Below are 24,657 nucleotides of genomic sequence, written 5' to 3' on the forward strand. Positions count from 1 at the left end.
ATAACAACTTCTATGTCCATGGCGAAACATCAAACTTTGTCAGGCCGCCGCAGACACGCCCTTTAACGAAAACTCAAGATCTTCGCAATTTAACATCTTTAAGGCCTCTAGATCAGAATGACCAAATATAATGTTAATATCATTAAGTCTCTAAGAGGAGTTTGATACAAGTCATTTCCTGTTGCCAACAGGTGGCGCTGTGATTATAATAGAATGTTGGTCTTGAGATGTGTTCAGGCCAGGACTATTATCGAATATGTGAAGTTTGAGGCAAATCGGACATTTTATGGCTGAGTTATAACAAGTTTTATATCCATGGCGAGACCTCGAAATTTGTCAGGCCGCCACGGACACGCCCTTTACCGAAAACTCAAGATCTTTACAATTTAACATCGCTAAGGCCTTTATATTAGACTGACCGATTTTGGAGTTGATCTGTATAAATCTCTAGGAGGAGTTGGTTGTAGAGTACAGCATGACACTTCCTGTTGCCTGCAGGTGGCGCTATGACTATAACTGAATATGGGCATGTAGATGTCTTCAGGTCAGGAGTGTTATCACACATGTGAAGTTTGGGACAGATCGGACATTTTATGCCTAAGTTATAGCAACTTCCTTTTTCATGGCGAAACATCGAAATTTGTGAGGCCGCCACGGACACGCCCTCCGATGAAAACTCTAGATCTTCACAATTTAATGTCACAAAGGGCTTTAGATTAGACTCACCAAATTTGGTGTAGATCGGAATAAATCTCTAGGAGGAGTTCGTTCAAGTATGACACCTGAAAATGGCAAAAATTACACAAATTTTGCTGAGAAAATTAATAATAACCGACTTCCTGTTGGGTTTTGGATTTTATCTCAAGAGGCTTTTTTGTAGGTATTGGTGTGTTACATGTGTGTACCGATTTTTGTGCATGTACGATAATCACAGCTGAATGCGCACACCGTGGAACGTGTAAAGGTGGCGCTATTGAGCCATTTTGCCACACCCACTTCTGCAACCCATATCAGACGTCCATTTTCGCCAGGTCTGATGTGTGTGCAAAGTATCGTTAGTTTTCGGGTATGTTTAGGCCCTCAAAAATGCGATTCATTCCGGATAAGAATAATAATAATAATAATAAACGGAGCAGATTCAATAGGGTCCTCACACCATCGGTGCTCGGGCCCTAATAATTAAAGCTGCAAGCAGCGATGAACGGGCCCTCGCACACGGGCTCACCGCCGACCGGTGGCTTTAGGAACACAGCAAACGGTGGGCAGTATGCTTTTAATACAGTAAATGTAGGAAAAATAGATCAAAGTCACTTAAATGTGCCAAACTTCCTGCTGCCAGCTGGTGGCGCTATGCTATAACTGATTATTGGCATGTTCAGGCCAGCACTTTCATCAAACATATGAAGTTTGGTGCAGATTGACCTTGGTATGTGTGAGTTAGTGCAAGATATGATATATCCTGCTGCCAATAGGTGGCGCTATGATAATATCTGTATATTGGCCTTTAGATGTCTTCAGGCCAGGACTCTTACCAAACATGTGAAGTTTGAGGCAGATCAGACATTTTATGGCTGAGTTATAACAACTTTTATGTCCATGGCGAAACATCAAACTTTGTCAGGCCGCCATGGACACGCCCTTTAACGAAAACTCAAGATCTTCACAATTTAACATCTCTAAGGCCTCGAGATCAGACTGACCAAATATAATGTTAATATAATTAAATCTCTAGGAGGAGTTTGGTACAAGTCATTTCCTGTTGCCAACAGGTGGCGCTGTGATTATAATAGAATATAGGCCTTCAGATTGGTTCAGGCCAGGACTCTTATCGAACATGTGAAGTTTGAGGCAAATCGGACATTTTATGGCTGAGTTATAACAAGATTTATATCCATGGCGAGACCACGAAATTTGCCAGGCCGCCACGGACACGCCCTTCAATGAAAACTCAAGATCTTCGCAATTTAACATCGCTAAAGCCTTTTTATTAGACTGACCGATTTTGGTGTTGATCTGATTAAATCTCCAGGAGGAATTTGTTGCAGAGTACAGCATGACACTTCCTGGTGCCTGCAGGTGGCGCTATGAGTAAAACTGAATATGGGCATGTAGATGTCTTCAGGTCAGGAGTGTTATCACACATGTGAAGTTTGGGGCAGATCGGGCATTTTATGCCTGAGTTATAGCAACTTCCTTTTTCATGGCGAAACATCGAAATTTGCGAGGCCGCCACGGACACGCCCTCTGATGAAAACTCTAGATCTTCGCAATTTAACGTCACAAAGGGCTTTAGATTAGACTCACCAAATTTGGTGTTGATCCGAATAAATCTCTAGGAGGAGTTCGTTCAAGTATGACGCCTGAAAATGGCAAAAATGACACAAATTTTGCTAAGAAAATTAATAATAACCGACTTCCTGTTGGGTTTCGGATTTTGTCCCAGGAGGCTTTTTTGTAGGTATTGGTGAGTTACATGTGTGTACCGATTTGCGTGCATGTACGTGAATCACAGCTGAATGCGCACACCGCGGAACGTGTAAAGGTGGCGCTATTGAGCCATTTTGCCACACCCACTTCTGCAACCCATATCAGACGTCCATTTTCGCCAGGTTTGATGTGTGTGCAAAGTTTCATGAGTTTTCGGGTATGTTTAGGCCCTCAAAAATGCGATTCATTCCGGAGAAGAAGAATAATAATAATTAAAGCTGCAAGCAGCGATGACCGGGCCCTCGCCGTCTGTGCAATCGCCATCCCGATAGCATCAGGAAAACGGTGCCCAGTTGGCACATGCATTCACAGTAACCCTTTGGACTAACCCTAACTGTCTCTCCTCCTCTCTGACTCTTTCTCTTACCACCCATCCCCCCTCTTTACACTCAGCCACTTACCACACAAACACACACATTAAGTGCAGAGCAGAGCGAGATCAGATATGTTTTTTTATTTTCTTTCATTCGTGGAGTTTTGTATAATTATGAAATGATCTGTGTTTGATCAGAATGAATAGTTATTTGTATGAAAAAAGTTTCAAAGAGTTAGGATGCTGCACTTTAAATATATAATAAATCATTGAAAATTTAAAAATGAAAATGAAATTCTAAGCACGCTATTTGCCTCAAAAACACAGGAAACAAATATTTGAAACTATTTTTAATTTTTATTTATTTGCCATGACAACAGCATTTGATGCATCAGGGACGCCTTTATGTGAAATAATTATAAACAAATATATTAAAAATAAATACATATTTACTTAGTAGATTTTTTTGGCCTTTTTGTATTTGTTTCTCATTCTAATTAAGTGAACTGAGCAGTATAGTGTCAGATTTTTTGTTCTATCAGTGAGAGTGTATATATGTATTTAAATCATATAATTTTTCCTTAAAAGATAAAAAAAAAGATTTTAATGCTCTTTAAGCACCTATACAAAATAATTATGTAAAAGTAGACTGACAATACAGTACATATCAACTGATTCTATGGATTATTGTCATTCTTATATACTGAGAATGAGTTAAATAGCATTAGAGGTCAAACGATTCCTTATCTTATGAGGACCTCTAGTGTTCATCCCTGGTATTACAGCTTTAATCTGACAAATTTATATGACACTTTTAATGTTTTTGGGCCCTCTTTGCATGATAACATTTTGAAACTACACGTATTTCCTAATAATTTCTTGTTCTTTATATGCAAAAAGTTTTGATGAGTTAGAATAATGCAATTTAAAGATATATGAAAATAACTCTTCATCTTTTTCATTGTTACTTTCATAAATCACCACATCAACACTGTTCAAGATATCCCAAAGTTGTTCACAATATAGGGAACATTTTCCCAATATTCTGAGGATGATGATAAGAACATGTAATTCATGATGATAACAAAATGTTATTATTGCTTGCTTTACGTCCACCACTTCTGCTTAAATGTCATCGTTACCTATCTGTTCAATTTGTGTGTGGATATTGCTTTTCAGGTGACTCCTGTTATAAGACATCACTCTTAACCCCTTACGCTCTGCGGCTATTTGGGGGATTTCCGCCTGCATTTGGCCTACCTAAATTCAAATGGTTCCCCTATACACATACAATGGAGGAAATTAAAAAAAATGGTTTCATTGTATAGAAAACCATTTAAACTACATAATATCAGTGTAATTATTTATAAATAACATTATATAGGTTTCAAAAACTACAATAAAAACAAAAAAATCATAGGCGCTTTTTGATTTTTTTTTCAAAAGTTTTTTTTTTGAAAGTCTGTAACTCAGGATTTAGGTGTCTCAGTTCTTTGCAAATTGTTTTGTTTGATTCCACTAGGTCTCAGGATATACCAGAAAAAAGATTTTTTCATATAACAGTTTCTAATTGAAAGTTATTGAATTATGACCGAAGGGAGTCACATTACCCCTTTTACCCCTATTTCCCCACTTTTTTCCCCCTAAAAGTATACTTCTGTTTCTTAGCAAAAACAGGTTTTATAAAGCATATTACCCCTTAGAATACTATTTTACTATGTACCATAGCACTTTTCATGATTATTGACTGAATTATGTTTCATTTTTATGTTTGCCTGTGTATTTACTGAAACACCTACTGTACTTTATTGTCAATATTCAATATACACTCAATGCATAGCTTAGCAGATTATTTTGGTGTCCTTTACGTTTCAAAGTAATTATAGGAATAAAACAAACCTGAATAGAAGCGCTGTAATACTTATAGACGCGCTTATGAGCCGCGGATCCTCTGCTCTCCATGGAAACGGCCCGTTATTTATTCATTTAGCGTCTATTTTGGATAATGGCGACCGCTATATTCCTCTGAGACATTATATCTACACTCAAAGAGTCCAAAAACTACATATCCCACAATTCCCCGAACCGTCGAAGCATCTTGTGTGACCCGGAACCTCTCCATGACACTTCTTCTTCTACGCGCTGGATATGCGTCTGCGTCTGCGTCATCGTTCACAGCTCTGTTCAGCACAGCGGGCGGCCGGAGAGTGTAATCTGATTTACTGAGACGCTCTGAGCGCGGCCACAGACACACACGCAGCTGCTTGAGCGGTTCAGAGCGCACACACATAAGAGCGCAAGTGGATGGAAAAAGCGCGTCTGGCAAAACAACGGATTTCTCAGCAATGAAGCAACGCAGAAACGTGAGAATGGTCCCGTTTGAAAGAAGAGATCCTAATCTAAAAAGATAAAATGGCTTTTTGTTTAGTTTGTGGCTATTTGCGGCTAACTGAAGCAGTAGAATATGGAGGAAAGTTATAGAATATGTCATTTTACTCTTGAGGTAATATTCTGACATCGCGATTCGATTGAAGATTATTTGATCTGAAGTTATGGTATTCCTAGTAAAGAGGAGACTCTAAGCTTTCAAATGAGATCATTTATGGGCTGATACTATATGAGGAAGGTTGTGTAAATGAAGCAGCAACATTTTGAAACACTCCGCAGAGTTTAAGAGGTTAAGCGCTACATAACTAAGAATCAAATAGGAAAACGGTGCCCAGTTGGCACATGCATTCACAGTAACCCTCTGCCAGTTTGGATTTAAAGTTTACAGAAATGAAAGGGTTACATTTTTAAATCAACACACAGACAAATACACACTAAATATACAACTTTACCATCCAGTTTCATTTGTTAACATTGTTAACATGAACAATAATAAATAGCATTTATTAATGTTAATTAATATTAACCTAAAAAAGTACTCATATATTGTTTAAAGGTAAATTAGTATCTTTTAACATAGTGAATTAACATGAACATGAACACAGTTCATGTGGGTATACAACAATACACAATAAAGTGCTCAATAAACGCTTCATTCTTTCAAAATATCTTTAAAAATCAAGTTGGGTATTGTAATGGGGCGATATATAAATATAACTCATCTTAAAATGGTACAATTTTCAGATGTTTTGAACAGATAACAGCAAAGTTTGTTTTGTTGTCAAAGTTTGTCTTGAAATTGTTAGTGGTTTTTTTTTTTATTGAATCAAAAATTTTAATTATGAAAATAAATGTCTATCAATGAAGATAAATCGCTCATGCTAAAAAGCTGTATTTTTCTTAATCTTTTGCTATGTGACTGAATAGGACAAGTTCATGGTACAGTTCAGTAAAAAATAAATAAAAAAACAACAACTGCAATATACAAAGAATGAAAGAGTTCGTGACCCTTTATATTTTCTCAAAGATCAGACTCTCAAAGTTCAGACTTATTTATGCAGATTAAACTACAGCAATGTGCAATGTGCAAATTGCATCTTCCTCAAAGATGGTCTTAAGCAAAACAGCATGTTCCACTGGTCTCTCTCCCTTTCACCCCTCCCCCCTTCAGTCACTCTTAGTGTCAACACAGACTGTCAGCCCAGTGACAACAGTTTACTGATTTCTTTTTTTAATTTTCTTTAATTCATAGAAGCTTGTATAACTATGATATTACCAGCACTTGCTCATAATGATTAGATCTCTATGTGAAAAAAGTTTTAAAGAGTTTGGATGCTGCACTTTAAAGATATAAAAAATTAGGGTTATGTTTTTTAAAAAATCACCACGTCAACACCGTTCAAGATATCCCAAATCCGCTCGCAATTTAACATCTTCAGAATCTTCTCTTCATGTTAAAAAAGTTTGGTGTGAATACCTTGTTATTCTTAGAAGGAGTGTGAATTTGTTTACAGCCTGATTTTTCCAAAAATCCACATTCAAATCAAAATAGCCGGCTTCCTGTTGGTCTTAGCTAATGAGTTTGATTTAGAAAGTTGTCCAGATTGATGAGAACAATATATGTACAGAGTTTGGTGACTGTAGGAAAAACTAACCCCCCAACTTTTGTCAAAAGATGGCGCTATAGAGTGCCTGCTCCACGCCCATTTATGACCTTTTGCCAGTGTCTAACTATCATTAATATTGATGTGTGTGTTGAGTTTCATGAAATTCTAAGCATGTTATCTGCTTCGAAAAGACAGGAATCTAATTTTAAAGTTTGACACGTTGCCATGGCAACAGCATTTGATTTATCATCGTACCCTTTACATATTCTTATCGGCCGTATTTTGACATTATTTTGATGAAGTTTGAAGAAAATCAAGTAAAATTAAGAGGCTGATTTCAACGCATTTTGAAAATGACACGCTTCCTGCTCCCAGTTGGTGGCGCTATAACTTTGACTCATAATAGTCACATTTATGGAATCGGCATCATACAACGAACAATCTGGTGAAGTTTCATCAGAATCAGGCAATGTGTGCAACAGTTATTAGACACTTCCTGTTTCTCATTTCTCGCCATAACTTTGTTGCCTTGCCACGGCCAAACCGTTCGAGATATCAAAAATCCCCTCGCAATTTAGCGTCCCCAATGTCTTGAGATCATGCTGACCGAGTTTGGTGACAATCGTATGGAAATCCTGGGAGGAGTACGTTAAATTCCAGAGCATGCGCTTTTTACACAGCCCTAAATATCTCACTTCCTGTTGCGTTAAGAAAATGACATAGAGTACAAAAGTTGTTCAGCTCAATGAGTTCTATATGTGTACCGAGTTTCATATGTGTACGTTCAAGTATGTGTGCTATATGGCCCTAAAAATTCCAGGGGGCGCTGTAGAGTCCCCTTGCCACGCCCCGGTACCAGCCTCTGTGACGTCCTGATGGCCGCAGATTCCGACATGTGTGCAAATTTTCAAGAGTTTTTGAGCATGTTAAGACCCCCTTAAGTGCCCGGAAGGTTAACAAAAAAAAAAAAAAAAAAAAATTAAAGCTGCAAGCAGCGTTGACCGGGCCCTCGCCGTCTGGCAGTCGCCATCCCGATAGCATCAGGAAAACGGTGCCCAGTTGGCACATGCATTCACAGTAACCCTTTGGACTAACACTAACTGTCTCCCCTCCTGTCTGACTCTTTCTCTTGCCACCCATCCCCCCTCCTTACACTCAGCCACTTACCACACAAACACACACATAGAGTGCAGAGCAGAGTGAGATCAGATATGTTTTTTAATTTTCTTTCATTCGTGGAGTTTTGTATAATTATGAAATGAACTGTGTTTAATCAGAATGAATAGTTATTTGTATGAAAAAAGTTTCAAAGAGTTAGGATGCTGCACTTTAAATATATAATAAATCATTGAAAATTGAAAATGGAAAATGAAATTCTAGGCACGATATCTGCCTCACAAACACAGGAAACAAATATTTGAATGTATTTTGTATTTTTATTTATTTGCCATGGCAGCAGCATTTGATGCATCAGGGACGCCTTTACAGACTCTCATCGGCCGTGTTTTTACATCATTCTGATGAAGTTTGAAGAAAATCGAATACAAATATATTGTTCGTTGTTCGTTCGTGTGTTAGTTCATTAACCATTGTTAACAAAAGAGACCCTATTTTAAATAGTTACCATGTTTTATGATCTACAACCATTTTTAAATATTATTTTAATGATCTATAAGCATCTGTGAAATAATTATAAACAAATTTATTAAAAATAAATACATATTAACTTAGTTGATGTATTTGTTTCTCATTCTAATTAAGTGAACTGAGCAGTATAGTGTCATACTTATAAGATTTTTTATTCTATCAGTGAGATTGTATATATGTATATAAATCATATAAGTTTTCCTTAAAAGATTAATAAAAGATTTTAATGCTCTTTAAGCACCTATACAAAATAATTATGTAAAAGTACACTGACAGTACAGTATATATAAACTGATTCTATGGATTATTTTCATTCTTATACACTGAGAATGAGCTAAATAGCATTATTGTTCAAACGATTCCTTATCTTATGAGGACCTCTAGTGTTCATCCCTGGTACTAGAGCTTTAATCTGACAAATTTATATGACACTTTTAATGTTTTTGGGGCCTCTGAGCATGATAACCTTTTGAAACTACACGTATTTCCTAAGAATTTCTTGTTCTTTATATGTAAAAAGTTTTGATGAGTTAGAATAATGCAATTTAAAGATATATGGAAATAACTCTTCATCTTTTTTACTGTTACTTTCATAAATCACCACATCAACACCGTTCAAGATATCCCAAAGCCGTTCACATTTTAACATCTTCAGTATCTTGGCATCATGTTGACAAAGTTTGGTGTGAACTGTCTGATTCTGCTATGAGTGATATGAATTTATTCACAGCTATATTTTTCCAAAAATCCACATTCAAATCAAAATAGCTGACTTCCTGTTGGTCGTAGCTAATGGGTATAAATTTTTTGCAAAAAAAATCTGGTGATCAAAAATGATTAGGCTGTAGTTAAGAACTGTTAGTTTTATGGACAGTTAGAATGTTTTGTATATGCAGACAAGGGCTTTATGATGGGCCTGATTTGAATTTAGAAAAATGTTTTATTTCTTAAACATGTTTGAAGTTCTTAATAGATTTCACTGTTGCACATTTAGTCTTTTTATTTTTTTACAGTAATGTACATTTTGCAGTTTGTTTACATGGTGTACATTGGATGCACATATTTATGACTTCTTGTTACAGTATTCATTTAAAATAAAAGTTGTTTAAAATAAACAACTGTGTGCACCCTATTATTAATGTAGATGTGTATTTCAGTAATACACTTAAGTAGGGGAGTTTTAAGTTACCAGCATTTATATCAAAATATGGATCCCATGTCTGCAAAACTAACATTTTAAATGAAATATTGATAGCTAATCGATATCGAATCGAATTGAATCGAAACCATAAAAATAAGAATCGAATCGAATTGCTAAATTGGTCACAATACCCAGCCCTAATTCACATCCTAATGAATAAACAACCAAGAGTTTAAATATTCCCTTCTATCTCCTCCTCTCTGACTCTCTCTTTCCACCCATCCCCCCTCCCCACTCTCACCCTAACACTCAACAAACACACACCCACTTACCACGCACACACATAAGTGCAGAGCAGAGAGGGATCAGATTTGTTTTTTAATTTTCATTAATTCATAGATCTTTGTATAATTATGAAATGAACGGTGTCTGATCAGAATGACTAGTAGTCTGTATGAAAAAAGTTTCAAAGACTTTGGATGCTGCACTTTAAAGATATAATAAAATTACGGCTATCTTTTTTTACTCCGATTTCAATCAATCACCACATCAACACCGTTCAAGATATCCTAAATCTGCTCGCAATTTAGCATCTTCAGAATGTTGGCATCATGTCAAAAAAGTTTGGTGTGAATTGGTTGGTTTTCCCGAGAGAAGTATATAAAATTCCACAGCCTGATTTTTCCAAATATCCACATTCAAATCAAAATAGCTGACTTCCTGTCGATCGTAGCTAATGGGTGTAAATTAGAAATGTTTCTGGCTTGATGAGATCAATATATGTACCGAGTTTGGTGACTGTAGGACAAACTAAACCCCCAACTTTTGTCAAAAGGTGGCGCTATGGAGCGCCTGCTCCACACCCATTTATGGGCTTTTATCAGTGTCTAAATATCATTAATACAGATGTGTGTGTGAAGTTTCATGAAATTCTGAGTATTTTAAGTGGCTCCAAAACACAAAAAGCTAAAGTTAAAGTTTGATACGTTGCCATGGCAACATGATAAAAGTTATCGATAATGCAATTCACAGATTCTCATTGGCCATGTTTCAACATTATTGAGATGAAGTTTGAAGCAAATTGAGTAAAATTAAGAGGTTGATTTAAAAGCATTTAGAAAATGTTGCGCTTTGTGCTGCCAGTTGGTGGCGCTATAACTTTGACTCCTAATAGTCACATCTCTGTGATCGGCATCATAAGATGAACAAACTGCTGAAGTTTGGTCAAAATCAGACAAAGTGTGTTAAAGTTATTAGACACTTCCTGTTTCTCATTTCTCGCCATAACTTTGTCGCCCCGCCACGGCCAAACCGTTCGAGATATCAAAAATCCCCTGGCAATTTTGCGTCCCCAATGTCTTGAGATCATGCTGACCGAGTTTGGTGGCCATCGGTGGAAAGGTCTAGGAGGAGTATTTCAAATTCCATTGCATGCGCTTTTTAGACATCCCTGAATAGCTGACTTCCTGTAGGGTGAAGCACTGACTTTGAGCATGAAAGTTTTTCAGCCCGATGAGGTCTATATGTGTATGAATTTTGATAACTGTAGGTCAACCGGTGTGCGCTCCAGAGTCCCTCAAATGTATTTTTTTTTCATGCTGTGCCACGCCCCCCCCAGGTGACCCCCCCATGTCAAAGTTGGTCCGGCCCTGATGGCCGCAGGTTCCAATGTGTGTGCAAAGTTTCAAGAGTTTTCGTGTATGTTAAGGGCCCCGAAATTACCCAAAACATTGATGAAATAATAATAATAATAATCCTTAGAAAAACAATAGGGCCTTCGCCCATTCTGGGCTCGGGCCCTAATAAGAATCCTTAGGAAAACAAGAGGGCCTTCGCCCATTCTGGGCTCGGGCCCTAATAAGAAACGGAGCAGATCCAATAGGGTCCTCACACCATCGGTGCTCGGGCCCTAATAATAATAAACGAAGCAGATCCAATAGGGTCCTCACACCATCGGTGCTCGGGCCCTAATAATAATAATAATAAACGGAGCAGATTCAATAGGGTCCTCACACCATCGGTGCTCGGGCCCTAATAATGCGAACAATAAACAGCCTGAAATCAAAACTGCCTAACGTTACAGAGTGAAATGTCAATCCAGAGGAAGTATGTATGATATAGAGGTTGTCAAACATGATTTTTTCAGGTTTTTGTTTAAAATGTTGCTTTTTCTTTTAAATGTACACTACCAGTCAAAAGTTTTTGAACAGTAAGAATTTTTAGCATCATCACGATCCTTCAGAAATCATTCTAATATTCAGGCTTGTGCACAATTCAGAATTTCAGAATTGGCTGCCATTCAATTCATGAGTTGGAATTTGAATTGAATTGACTCCGCCCCACAGGAAGTTGAATTTGAATTGGAGTTGGAATGACAGGAAGTGGAATTAAATTCATGGCAATTCAAAGACATTCCACACAGTCATACAACAGAAAGAATGTGTTGAATCTCACATACAATTACATTAATTTTGTAATTTAATAGCATAATTTCATTACACATAACTAGTCACTCCTCAACCCAGCATACATTTTGTTCCAACATATAGATAATGATCAAATTCCGGAAATAAATTATTCCGTCAATGTTTGATTAGTTTTGTTCAAAATGTTATTTTCATTTCAAAGTAATTAAATAACAATGTAACCTGTACTAGTAGTTCAAACTAATATCATTTATAGAATATGTAATGAAATCATATCTGACATATATTGTAAAGCTTCATTGTTAAACACTTCACTTATGTATATGAATTTCTTTGAATTTGTATTGAATTGCAATTCTGCTTCCTTTAATTCAAATTCGAATTGTAATTCTAGATCCTGTTTTTGACATCAATTCAAATTCAATTCAAATTCAAGAATTGAATTGGAATTTAGGAGTCAATGTTACTCTGTCAGATATGCAAAAGAAATCTCTCCTATCTCTTGCTCTGGCTACTGTGTATAGACCTCCAGGGCCGTATACAGATTTCCTAAAAGAATTTGCAGATTTCCTCTCAGACCTATTGGTTAATTTTGATAAAGCATTAATTGTTGGAGATTTTAACATCCATGTTGATAATGCAAATGATGCGTTAGGACTTGCGTTTACTGACCTGATAAACTCTTTTGGAGTCAAGCAAAACGTCACCGGACCCACTCATAGTTTTAATCATACACTAGATCTAATTATATTGCACGGACTTGATCCTACTGATATAGATATCGTACCTCAAAGCGATGATGTTACTGATCATTTCCTCGTATCGTGCATGCTGCGTATTACTGATGTTAACTATATAGCTCTGTGCTATCGTCTGGGCAGAACTATTGTTCCTGCTACCAAAGATAGATTCACAAATAACCTGCCTGACTTATTTCAGCTGCTCTGTGTACCGATAAATACAAATGAACTAGACAAAATGACTAGTAACATGGGCACTATCTTCTCTAATACACTAGAAGCTGTTGCCCCCATCAAGCTAAAAAAGGTTAGAGAAAAACGTACATCCACCAACTCATGGAAAAAAACCAAAACAATCCAAGGTTTTTATTTAGCACAGTGGGTAGATTAACAAATAACCAAATGCCACCCGACCTAAACATTCCTGCACAGTTTAATAGTAACGACTTTATGAACTTCTTTACTGATAAAATAGACAACATCAGAAGTACAATAACAAATATAGATACTACAGCAACCGATACTTCAGCATTATTCATTACACCCAAAGAAAAACTGCAGTGCTTTACAACTATAGAACAGGAAGAATTAAATAAACTTATCGTCGCATCAAAACCAACAACATGCCTATTAGATCCTGTACCCACTAAATTACTAAAAGAGTTGTTATCTGTAGCAGAAGTACCGCTTCTTAATATTGTTAACTCATCGTTATCTTTAGGTCATGTCCCAAAACCATTCAAACTAGCGGTTATTAAACCTCTAATTAAGAAACCTCAGCTAGACCCTAGTGAATTGGCAAATTACAGACCCATTTCTAATCTTCCATTTATGTCTAAAATTATAGAAAAAGTTGTGTCCGCTCAATTGTGCTCCTTCTTGCAAAATAATAATCTCTTTGAAGAATTTCAGTCAGGTTTCAGGCCCCATCATAGCACAGAAACTGCACTTGTAAAAATCACAAATGACTTGCTACTTGCGTCAGATCAAGGCTGTCTCATTGCTAGTTTTACTTGATCTTAGTGCTGCGTTCGACACTATAGATCATGACATACTCATAGATCGATTACAAAGCTATACAGGTATTCAAGGGCAGGCTTTAAGATGGTTCAGATCATACCTGTCCGATCGCTACCACTTTGTTTATTTAAACGGGGAGTCATCGCAGCTAACACCAGTAAAGTATGGAGTGCCACAAGGATCTGTCCTAGGTCCTCTGCTATTTTCAATTTACATGTTACCCCTTGGTAATATTATTAGTAAATATGGGATTAGTTTCCATTTTTATGCTGATGATACTCAACTATATATTTCAACAAGACCAGATGAAACTTCTAACTTAGCAAAGTTAACAGAGTGTGTTAAAAATGTGAAAGACTGGATGACCAATAATTTTCTACTATTAAATTCAGATAAGACCGAGATATTCCTTATTGGACCAAAAAAACAGTACAGAGAATCTCTTAAACTGCAATTTGCAACTAGACAGATGCACTGTTATTTCCTCTACAGTCAAAAATCTGGGTGTTATATTAGACAGCAACCTGTCTTTTGAAAATCATATTTCTCATGTTACAAAAACAGCATTCTTCCATCTTAGAAACATTGCTAAGCTACGGAACATGTTACCTGTCTCTGATGCAGAAAAGTTAGTTCATGCATTCTTGACGTCTAGACTGGACTATTGTAATGCACTACTAGGTGGTTGTCCTGCTTCTTCAATAAATAAGCTACAGGTAGTCCAAAATGCAGCTGCTAGAGTCCTTACCAGGTCAAGAAAATTAGTGTTCATCATCTGTTTTTGATTACACCATTACTTTTTTTTTTTATATTTATACCATATGTACATCGACTTAACATACAGTAGTCACCACTAATAAGCTACTAAATATATTGTAGTAGCCTACATTTTTTGTACAGCTGCTTTATAAAGATTTGTATTGTGAAAAGCGCTATACAAATAAACTTGAATTGAATTGAATTGAATTCTCAATTCAATTCTGAATTGTGCACAAGCCTGCTAATATTCTGATTTGCTGCTCAAAAAACATTTATTATTGTTTTTATCTTGAAAACAGTCGAGTAGAATTCATTCAGGTTTCTTTGATAAATAGGAAGTTCAGAAGAAGCATTTATCTGAAATAGAAATCTAAATTTATAACAATTATGAATGTCTTTATCCTTACTTTTGATCAATTTAGAGCATCCTTGCAAAACATAAGTATTAATTTATATAATTTCTTTCCAAGCTTTTGAATGGTATAGTGTATAATGCCACGAAAGCTTTTTATTTTATATAAATGCTGGTCTTTGGTTCTTTCTATTCATCAAGGAATCCTGAAAAAATATTCATCTGCTTTAAATACTGATAAAAAAATAATAAAGTGAATGTTTCTTTTGAATGATTTCTGAAGGACCATGTGACACTGAAGACCAGAGTAATGATGCTGAAAATTCAGCTTTGATCACAAGAATAAATTACATTTTAAAATATATTTAAACAGAAAGCAGATATTTTAAATAATAAAAATATTTCACAATATTGTTTTTGCTGTATTTTGGATCAAATAAATGCAGGCTTGGTCAGCAGAAGAGAATTAGTTAAAAAAAAACATTAAAACTCTTAGTGTTCAAAAACTTTCGACTGGTAGTGTACCTACATTTAAGTGTTGATAAAAAAAGAATGTTTGAAGCTAAAATAAAAAATTTTTTTGTTTAAAAGTAAAGGCTTTGTTGTTCTAACTCTTGATGTACTGGGTCTTTAGATATTTATACTGTATATACAACAAAATATTCTGGTGACAATGAAATTTTAGTGAAAACGACAAAAAATTCTGGTGGTGAAAGAGTCAAAAAAATCTGATCCCAAACCTTTGACCAGGAGTGTATACATCCAATATCAACTGATTCAGTAAAATAATATGTGACCCTGGACCACAAAACCAGTCATAAGTGTAAATTTGTCAAAATTGAGTCATCTGAGTAAATAAGCTTTCCATTGATATATTGTTTGTTAAAATAGGACAATGTTTGTCTGAGATACAACTATCTGAAAACCTGGAATCTGAGGGAGCAAAAAAATCTAAATATTAAGAAAATCGCCTTAAAAGTTGTCCAAATGAAGTTCTTAGCAATGCATATTACTAATCAAAAATCAAGTTTTTATATATTTATGGTAGAAAATTTACAAAATATCTTCATGGAACATGATCTTTACTTAATATGCTAATGATTTTTGGCATAAAAGAAAAATCTATAATTTTGACCCATACAATGTATTTTTGGCTATTGCTACAAATATACCCACGCTACTTAAGACTGGTTTTGTGGTCCAGGGTCACATATGGGCTGATATTGTTCTGATACATTGTGCATCCCTACTTAAAAAGAAACAGAATGTGTTAATAATAAGAAGAAGAATATTAAGAATATTAAATCATCTCATCCAAAGATTCTCATTTATCCTGAGGGATTTTAGGACAATCATCAAGGACAACAAAAGAATCACGAGTGCTATAAAGTGTCCAATTTTTGTCTGTTGGTGACCAAAAATGTGCACAGTTTGTTTATAAAAAGACTGCTGAGAAAAATACAGAGCCAGACTGAAAGCTTTTTTTCTGCCGATAAAATAAAAATAAAAAAAATAAGCAGTCTAAAAGCTGTACTACCCCTCAATCTTTCTGACAAAACAATGAAAAGCCTCTGCTTCTAAAAGCACTGGTAGTCATCCGTGCATAAAAGCCATGAAGCCAAGAATTACTCTTTACTGTGGAAACGAACGCCTGTGTCAATATATAGGCTATATAGAAAAATGTGCTTTTGTCTTCAAAAGATGCATGAACACTAACCTGGCGACACTGCCACTGTCTTTCATTTAATCATAGTGAAGCGCTTGATGACTCTGCCATGTGCTTCCCTCAATAGCCGAGGCTCCAATTCATCTCAAGATCGGGTTTTACAGGGGCCGCCTTTCATAAAAGAAGCCTGTTTCTTGGTTGCTCTTTACAACGTATTATTTTGTTGAGAATCTATAATGTGCCTTTCATCTGTATGGAATAAATCCTTCTGATGCAATCTGCTCTCTATAAGACCGCCTCAACGTTTCGGCTATTGACACAGTCATGCATTTTGCTTCTCATTTCATGGACTCGAACCGATTCAGTTCAGGATAATGATCTTGACAGCCAAGGCGTTCAAGATGTGGCACACTTCCTGTGCACCGGGTTGCTGAGGTGTGGGGATGGATTCCCTACTTTCCTCCACTGATTGATCATGATATGTGTGTGTGTGTGTGTGTCTGGACCCCGAAAGGGAAACGAATGCTTGTTAAGGCTCCACTGTTGCCACGAAAAGACTGTCACACTTTAAGTAGCTGCCGAGGGTATTAGCAGGAGTGAAGACAGTAACTTCAGCGCGTTAGTAGCTGAGTGAGGCGCTCCAACAAGACTGTGGCAGTGTTAACAGATTCGTTAAAGAAGATTTGCTTCTGCAACTTTGTAAGCTGCCCTGTTCTGAGGAGATACCGAATTTGGAGTCTTTCCTCTCCGTCCTTCTACTGTGAGATTCTGAACAGAATAGAAAAAAGAAAAAAACAAGAGAAAGAGCTCTGGCAGGAAGCCCAGAGTGCAAGAGATTTGAAGCAAATCCCCCTGACGGCAGAGCGATGGGCTGCTGGGAGATTTCAGGGTGGAGGGATGAAGAAATGGTCTGGGGGTTAAAGGGGCGGGATGGGTCTACCCTCCATTACGGCTGATCTAGTGATGCTTAATGGCAACGAGTCTATTAAAAAGGAAGAGTAAACATCTAAATGTCTTCAGTGCACTGAATTAAATCTAAGCTGATTTACAGAGCAGGAGAAAGGCAAGATGGAGGACAGATATATTGTAGATTGTGCATCTCTAAATATGCTCTTCAAACATAATGATGGAAAAAATGGAAAGTGCTGTGGAGAGAGGTCACTGGTCGGTTAATTTCAACGGTGCTGCGGCAGGCGACTGATTGCTGCTACATGATAGACAGAGAGACACGAAAAAAAGAAAGACAGACAGAGGCGTCGGAGACGTTGGAGGAAGTGCTCCCTATGGAGAATCCAAAGGCACATTGTGCAGTTATGAGATTTCCTCTGAAATGCATTTTTCATGAGTATTTAACAGCCGCTGGTGCACGTCTCTGAACGGCAGGTGCTCCGCTGACTGCATTAAACCTACCGAACAACGCGGTTCCACCACTTTATTTCCCTTAGAAAACACTAAGCGCTGCAGTTACTCGCTGTACATCACAGCTAAAATCAGTGCACCAAAAATAAGAAAAGTAGATGCAACGCCTAGCGAGCTGCCTACCTTGATCAAATGCAGCCGAAATGCAATCTAGGTAGGTTTTCAAACGCAGCCGGAGTTTGCGGTACGCATGTTTACCCAAGACAGATTCTAGCTCTCCTTACCTGGAAGAACCTCTAAAACATTTACAACCAAAGAGCTTCTGCAATATGGCATGTTTGTTGCAGCCTGACAGATCTGGCAACCCTGCTGTGAATGCACTGATTGGAACGGCAAAGAAAAAGACAAGAGAGAAATTCGTACCTGTTGTCATTCAGCTGTGTGTATCTGGGCTGAGGGTCTGGATCTCTGTCGTTCACATCATAACTGGCATCAGGATCCTTAAAATAAAACGGAACGTAAGTCAAAAGGTTCATATTGCAACGCACATCCCTAGGTTTGTGCTGTCAGTGAGAAATACACTCAATTTTAGTTTGCATTGCTTGGATGCACACCTACAGTTGAAGTCAAAAGTATTAAGTCAAAAGCAGAATCAAGTATTAAGTCAAAAGCAGAATCAAAAGCAGAATCTGCAAAATGTGTTATTTTACCAAAATACTGTAAGAGGGATAATACAAAATGCATGTTATTTTTTATTGAGTACTGACCTGAATAAGATATTTCACATGAAAGACATTTACATATGAAAAAATTCTTTAGGTCATACAAATTCTTTGGTTTTTCAGCATTTTTGTGTATTTGAATAACTGAGGGACTCATATGCAACTATTACAGAAGGTTCAAACGCTCATTGATGCTTCAGAAGGAAACACGACGCATTAAGAGCCTGGGGGTGAAAACTTTTGAACAGAATAAAGATGTGTACATTCTTTTTAATTTAGCCTAAATATCACATATTTTCATTTAGTTCTGCCCTTCAGAAGCTACAGAAGAGTCTTACATGTTTTCCAGAAGACAAAATAAGCTAAACTTAGCCTGATCTTCAAATTCCAGAAGTTTTCACTCCCAGCTACGTAATGCATCTTTTTTTCTTTCTGAAGCATCGGTGAGCGTTTTAACCTTCTGTAATAGTTGCATATGAGTCCCTCAGTTGTCCCTCAGTTGTCCTCAGTGTGAAAAGATGGATCTCAAAATCATACATTCATTGATGGAAAGGATTCAAATACACAAAAATGCTGAAAAACCAAAGAATTGGATTTTTCTAAAGAACAGCAGGCAGTTTAACTGTTTAGGACAAACAAGGGACTCGTGACTTATGAACAACTATCACTAAACAAAAAAACAGCTTGTGGACTACAATATATGTAAAAGTCTTTATGCAAAATATCTTATTCAGGTCAGTATTAAATTAAAAGTAGCATGCATTTTGTATGATACCTCTTATTTTGGTAAAATAATTACAATTTTGCAGATTCTGCAAGGTGTATGTAAAATTTTGCCTTCAATTGTACCTAGTTGGCATTATTAGGCCTTGCAAATGAATCTGAATATTCAAATTAGCAATATGCAAAACTACATATTTTAATAATCAAGCACTAGATATAAATAGGCTAATTCAGGGTCATGTTCACCGCACCGTTATGTTTCTTCAGAAGCAAACTGATATGAATTCAATTTGTAGAGATAGTTGAGGTGAAATGCTGCAAACCCCTGAGATACCCGAGGCAAGACTGATTTAAGCAGAAAGCATTATGGGAAAGAATGTACAATAAGGCTGAACAGACATGTTCAGCAACCCCCAAAACCTAATAAAGCCACTGTGAAGAGTCTAATTTCTATGCAAAACCAGGTATTACGTTTAGGTTTTCATAATCCTGACTGTATTACTGAAACCACAGTACTTCAATTTGCGAATTAAGAAATCAGTGAACCAGAAATGTGCAAAATTACATATTATCAAAACTGACTAGTAAGTGGGCCATCTGAATGACTCATCAGTGTTAATGAAGCCCTGTATAATTAGGCTGATTTAAGGTCATGTCCACCACACGCATATCAGATGGGTTTCTTATGGGCCGCTCATGTAATATGTGCTCAGACAGAGTGCGATGGCATGAAACAGAGCGTTTGAGAGATTTTTAATGTGACGCATTGTCCAAAGATGTCCATCTGTCGGTGTTCAAAACCAAGGATTAAAAATACAACTGACTGCACAGTCCTTCTAATACATGATGTTCATTTTGCTATGACATAAATTTATAGTCAATGGCAAATTTGTTGCACAAGTGGCATTTTGATGGCTTATTGCTTTACAAATAGAGAGTTTTCCCTGGCAGTGATGACAGTCTAACATCACATCATGTCAGCAACATGATATAACCATCTCAAATAGTTTCACCTGTTAATTCATCCCCTTTAATGCACCACTCCTAAAAACAAGGACGAAAAATACAAAAACTAATCCACCTTATTAACTGACTATTACTTATGTTATCATAAGTGCTGTGTAGGTTGGCAGCTCAGGGTTTGAAACAGTCAATAAATTAATTGCAAATGAAAATGTCAAAGTCAATGAATTAAATATACATGACAAGATCATCAGTGCACCAAAGATGGCAGAGCATATGAATGCTCATAGATGTCTGAAGAACTACACATAATTAAATCTGCAAACACTATTCATCTTAGCTTTATATAAAGCCTTATATATTAAATAAAAAGTAAGATCAAATAATTTGTGACCCGCGCTCCGAAGTTCTGAGATGAATCAAAACATTCGCAAACCCACACCGAAGTTCTGATCTGAATCAAAACATATATGAACCCGCTCCAAAGTTTCAATCTAAATCAAATGACTTGCAATACATGCCCCGAAATCCCGATCTAAATTAAACGATTCGTAAACCTGCACCGAAGTCCTGATTTGAATCAAATGATTCATGATCCGCGCTCTGAAGTTCCGTTTTGAATCAAAAGAATCACAAACCAGCACTGAAGTTTTGACTTAAATAAACTGATTCGCGTCCCCGCGCTCCGATGTTCTGATCTAAATCAAACAGTTTGTGATATGTGCTCCAAAGATCCAATCCAAATTAAAAGCACCAAAAACATGCTGCACCAAAGTCCTGATTTGAATCAAATGATTAGCGATCTGCGCTCCGAAGTTCCGATCTGAATCAAAACATTCACAAACCCACTGCGAAGTCCCGATCTAAATTAAATAATTTGTGAACCCACATCAAACTCCTGATTTAAATGTAATTATTTGCGATACACACTCCGAAATCCTGATGTGAATCAAATGATTCGCGATCCACACTCCTAAGTTCCAGTCTGAATCAAAAGATTTGTAAACCAAAAGTTTCGATCTAAATCATATGATTTGCAATACGCGTTCTGAAGTCCTGAATTGAATTAAATGATTCATAAACCCACATCAAAGTCCTGATATGAATCAAATTATTTGTGATACGTGCTCCGAAGTCCCATTCTGAATTAAATGATTTGAGATCCAGCACCGAAGTCCTGATTTGAATCAAATAAATCACGATCCGCGCTCTGATGTTTCGATCTAAATCAAATGATTTGCAATACAGGCTCCGAAGTCCTAATCTGAATTAAATCATTTGCGAACCCGCACCGAAGTTTCGATTTAACTAAAATGATCCGCGACCCACGGTCCAAAGTTCTGATCTAAATCAAATGATTTGTGACACACGTGCCGAAATCGGGATGTGAATCAAATGATTCACAATCCACACTCCTAAGTTCCAATATGAATCAAAAGATTTGTGAACCCGCTCCGAAGTTTCGATCTTAAACATATGATTTGCAATACGCGCTCTGAAGTCCCGGTCTAAATTAAATGATTTGCAAATCCACACCGAAGTCCTGATTCGAATCAAATTATTTGTGATACGTGCTCCGAAGTCCTGATCTAAATTAAATGATTTGAGAACTCACACCAAAGTTTCGTTTTGATTCAAATGATTCATGATCTGTGCTCTGATGTTTTGATCTAAATCAAAAGATTTGTGATACACGTGCCGAAATCTGGATGTGAATCAAAAGATTTGTGAACCTGCTCCGAAGTTTCGATCTAAAACATGATTTGCAATACGTGCTCTGAAGTCCCAATCTAAATTAAATGATTCACAAACCCACACCGAAGTCCTGATTCGAATCAAATTATTTACGATACATGATCCGAATCTCATTCTGAAGTTGAAGTCATGATTTGAATCAAATGATTCTATGATTTGCAATACACGCTCCGAAGTCCTGATCTGAATTAAATGATTTGCGAACCCGCACTGAAGTTTCGATTTAAGTAAAATGATTCGCGACCCACGGTCCAAAGTTCTGATCTAAATCAAATGATTCACAAAACCACACCAAAGTCCTGATTTGAATCTAATTATTCACAAGCTGCACTCGGAGGTTCCGATCTGAATCAAAACTTTAAAAAAAACCTGCAGCAAAGTTTCGATCTAAATAAAATAATTCACAATACGCGTTTCGAAGTCCCGATCTAAAATAAATGATTTGCAAACCCGCACCGTAGTCCTGATGTGAATCAAATGATTTGCAATCCACACTCCGAAGTTCTGATCTGAATCAAAAGATTTGTGAACCCGCTCAGAAGCTTCAATCTAAATCAAATGATTCGCAAACCCACACCTAAGTCCTGATTTGAATCAAATGATTTGTTTCGATCTAAATGATGCACAAAAAAAAGACTATTTCTCTTATGTGTGAGTCTTTGATGCACGGTAATGAGAGCATCACGACGCATGCGGAAGAGAAAAAATTGTTGAATAAAGTCTTTATTTTTGTTTTCTTTGCGCACATATAGTATCCTCGTAGCTTCATAACATTAAATTTGATTCAGTGATGTCACACGGACTATTTTAACGATGTCCTTACTACCGTTCTGATCTTAAATGTGTCAGTTGCCTTGCTGTCTATGCAGGGTCAGAAAGTTCTTGGATTTCATCAAAAATATTTCAATTTGTGTTCTGAAGATGAACGAAGGTCTTACAGGTTTGGAATGACAGCAGGGTGAAAACTTAATAACAGAATTGTCATTTTTGGATGAACTATCCCCTTAATGCATCCAAAAAGCTTTCAAAAAGTGATGAAAAAGGATGGCTCACATAGTTTTTTGCTAGATCAGGGTGATCTTTCTCAATGCCGTCATCGAGAATGGTCACGACCACTCCTTGTCCTGTGAATCCCTGAGCCCAGGCCTCCTTCACATTCAGGTCTCCATGACTGGGGTTGTACTGCAAGAAAACCGAGTTTTAACCATTAGTCAGATTTAACATGCACGTTCACTGGAGGCAGGCAAAACAAAAAAATATTCCTCAGTTCTTTTATTTCCCTTCAGCAAAGGCAAATGTTGGTCTCTGTAAAGCTCCTGTGTGCAGCACAGCAGAACACGAGCCCTCCGAGCCATTCTGAAAGGAGGGAGTTAACAGAGTCTTTGACCAAGACCTCCCAGTAGGGGAAAGCCCACCTGCAGGACTTTACACACACACTCACTGATTTTTTACTCTTGCCACTAAGAAAGGCCCAGCCGCAGGAGCTAATGCTAATGAAAGATGACTGCTCACACAGTCACACACTTCTTCCTCCCAGATGGCAGCCTGACGGCAGGACGATCCCAACTAGGTGTGGAAACTCATTCCTTTTAACCCAACAGCTTTTTCCCTAGTGAAGTTCACATCCTATCTTCTTCTCTCGCTCTATTTCATTTCCTCACACTTTGCTTCATGCTCATTGCCATCAGTTAAAACGGCACGGCTGAATATTTCCTTCAACGTCGAAAGACGAACATTAAACGCAAATGTGGAAATTGGGTGCAGAAGCACAATGAAAACTTCAATTGGCACGTCTTCAGATTACTGCCCCCTTCACAACCTTCTCTCCCCCTGACAAAAAGCATAAAAATAAGCAGACAGAATCAAATTGCTCATCGTTCTGTGTTGCTTCTTCAGAGTAAACAACTTAAAAAGCATTCATTCCCTTGTCAACAATGATACAATCTCCATTTTCTAGTATGAAAGCACAAAGCGCCCGCGTTTCGGGTAATGTTTGACAGTAACATGTACAGATGTGGCTTAAAAGAGGTTGTGAAGGAGGCGAAACTTTAATAGATTAGTATGCTAATGGGGAACGGCAGCTCTGGCGTTTGTTTTGTCATCCGTGGCCTAGGATGCTCTTTGGTTGTTCGGTTCACGCATTAATATGTTTTGGACTAGGGCTCATGCTCTGAATACAGAACAGAGCCTTAAAAGCAGTTACGCAAACAAACATTTGAAGACACACCGATGTGAGCGAGTATTCATGCAAACACCCACACATAGTAATTATTTTGTGTAAGTTTTGTATAAACTCAGTGAGTCAGACTCATTCTGAATCTGTCACCACTTGATAAAATGATTTAAAAAGACTCTTAGAAGGTTAATATAATGTTGTGTCTTCCCTGTCAGTGAACGTGACTGTCAATACATTAGCTCTATTCGCTTTTGGCTGTTGTCTGTGTGTGCGTGCAGGTCATAGGACTAACCTGAATAACAAATATTTATATATTCAAGGCTTATTTACGCCACCATTTGATTTGAAAACAAAATTTGCAACTCATTTCACATCTGTAATGTGTTTCAGAGTGAAACAGAATATTCTGTAGA

At 37.0% G+C, this 24,657-nt stretch overlaps 1 protein-coding gene across 1 annotated transcript in view; it reads right to left on the reverse strand.

The window, feature by feature from the left end:
* furinb (furin (paired basic amino acid cleaving enzyme) b) overlaps positions 1-24,657 on the reverse strand; it is a 167,764-nt gene that overhangs the window by 73,551 nt on the left and 69,556 nt on the right. Inside the window, exons 5-6 of the mRNA XM_073831446.1 lie at positions 23,122-23,250; positions 18,329-18,405 (exon numbers count right to left, since the gene is read on the reverse strand). Of these exons, the coding sequence (XP_073687547.1) occupies positions 18,329-18,405; positions 23,122-23,250 (206 nt within the window). The remainder of the gene's footprint in view (positions 1-18,328; positions 18,406-23,121; positions 23,251-24,657) is intronic.

Source organism: Garra rufa, chromosome 25, assembly GCF_049309525.1.
Source record: "Garra rufa chromosome 25, GarRuf1.0, whole genome shotgun sequence".
Taxonomy (NCBI): domain Eukaryota; kingdom Metazoa; phylum Chordata; class Actinopteri; order Cypriniformes; family Cyprinidae; genus Garra; species Garra rufa.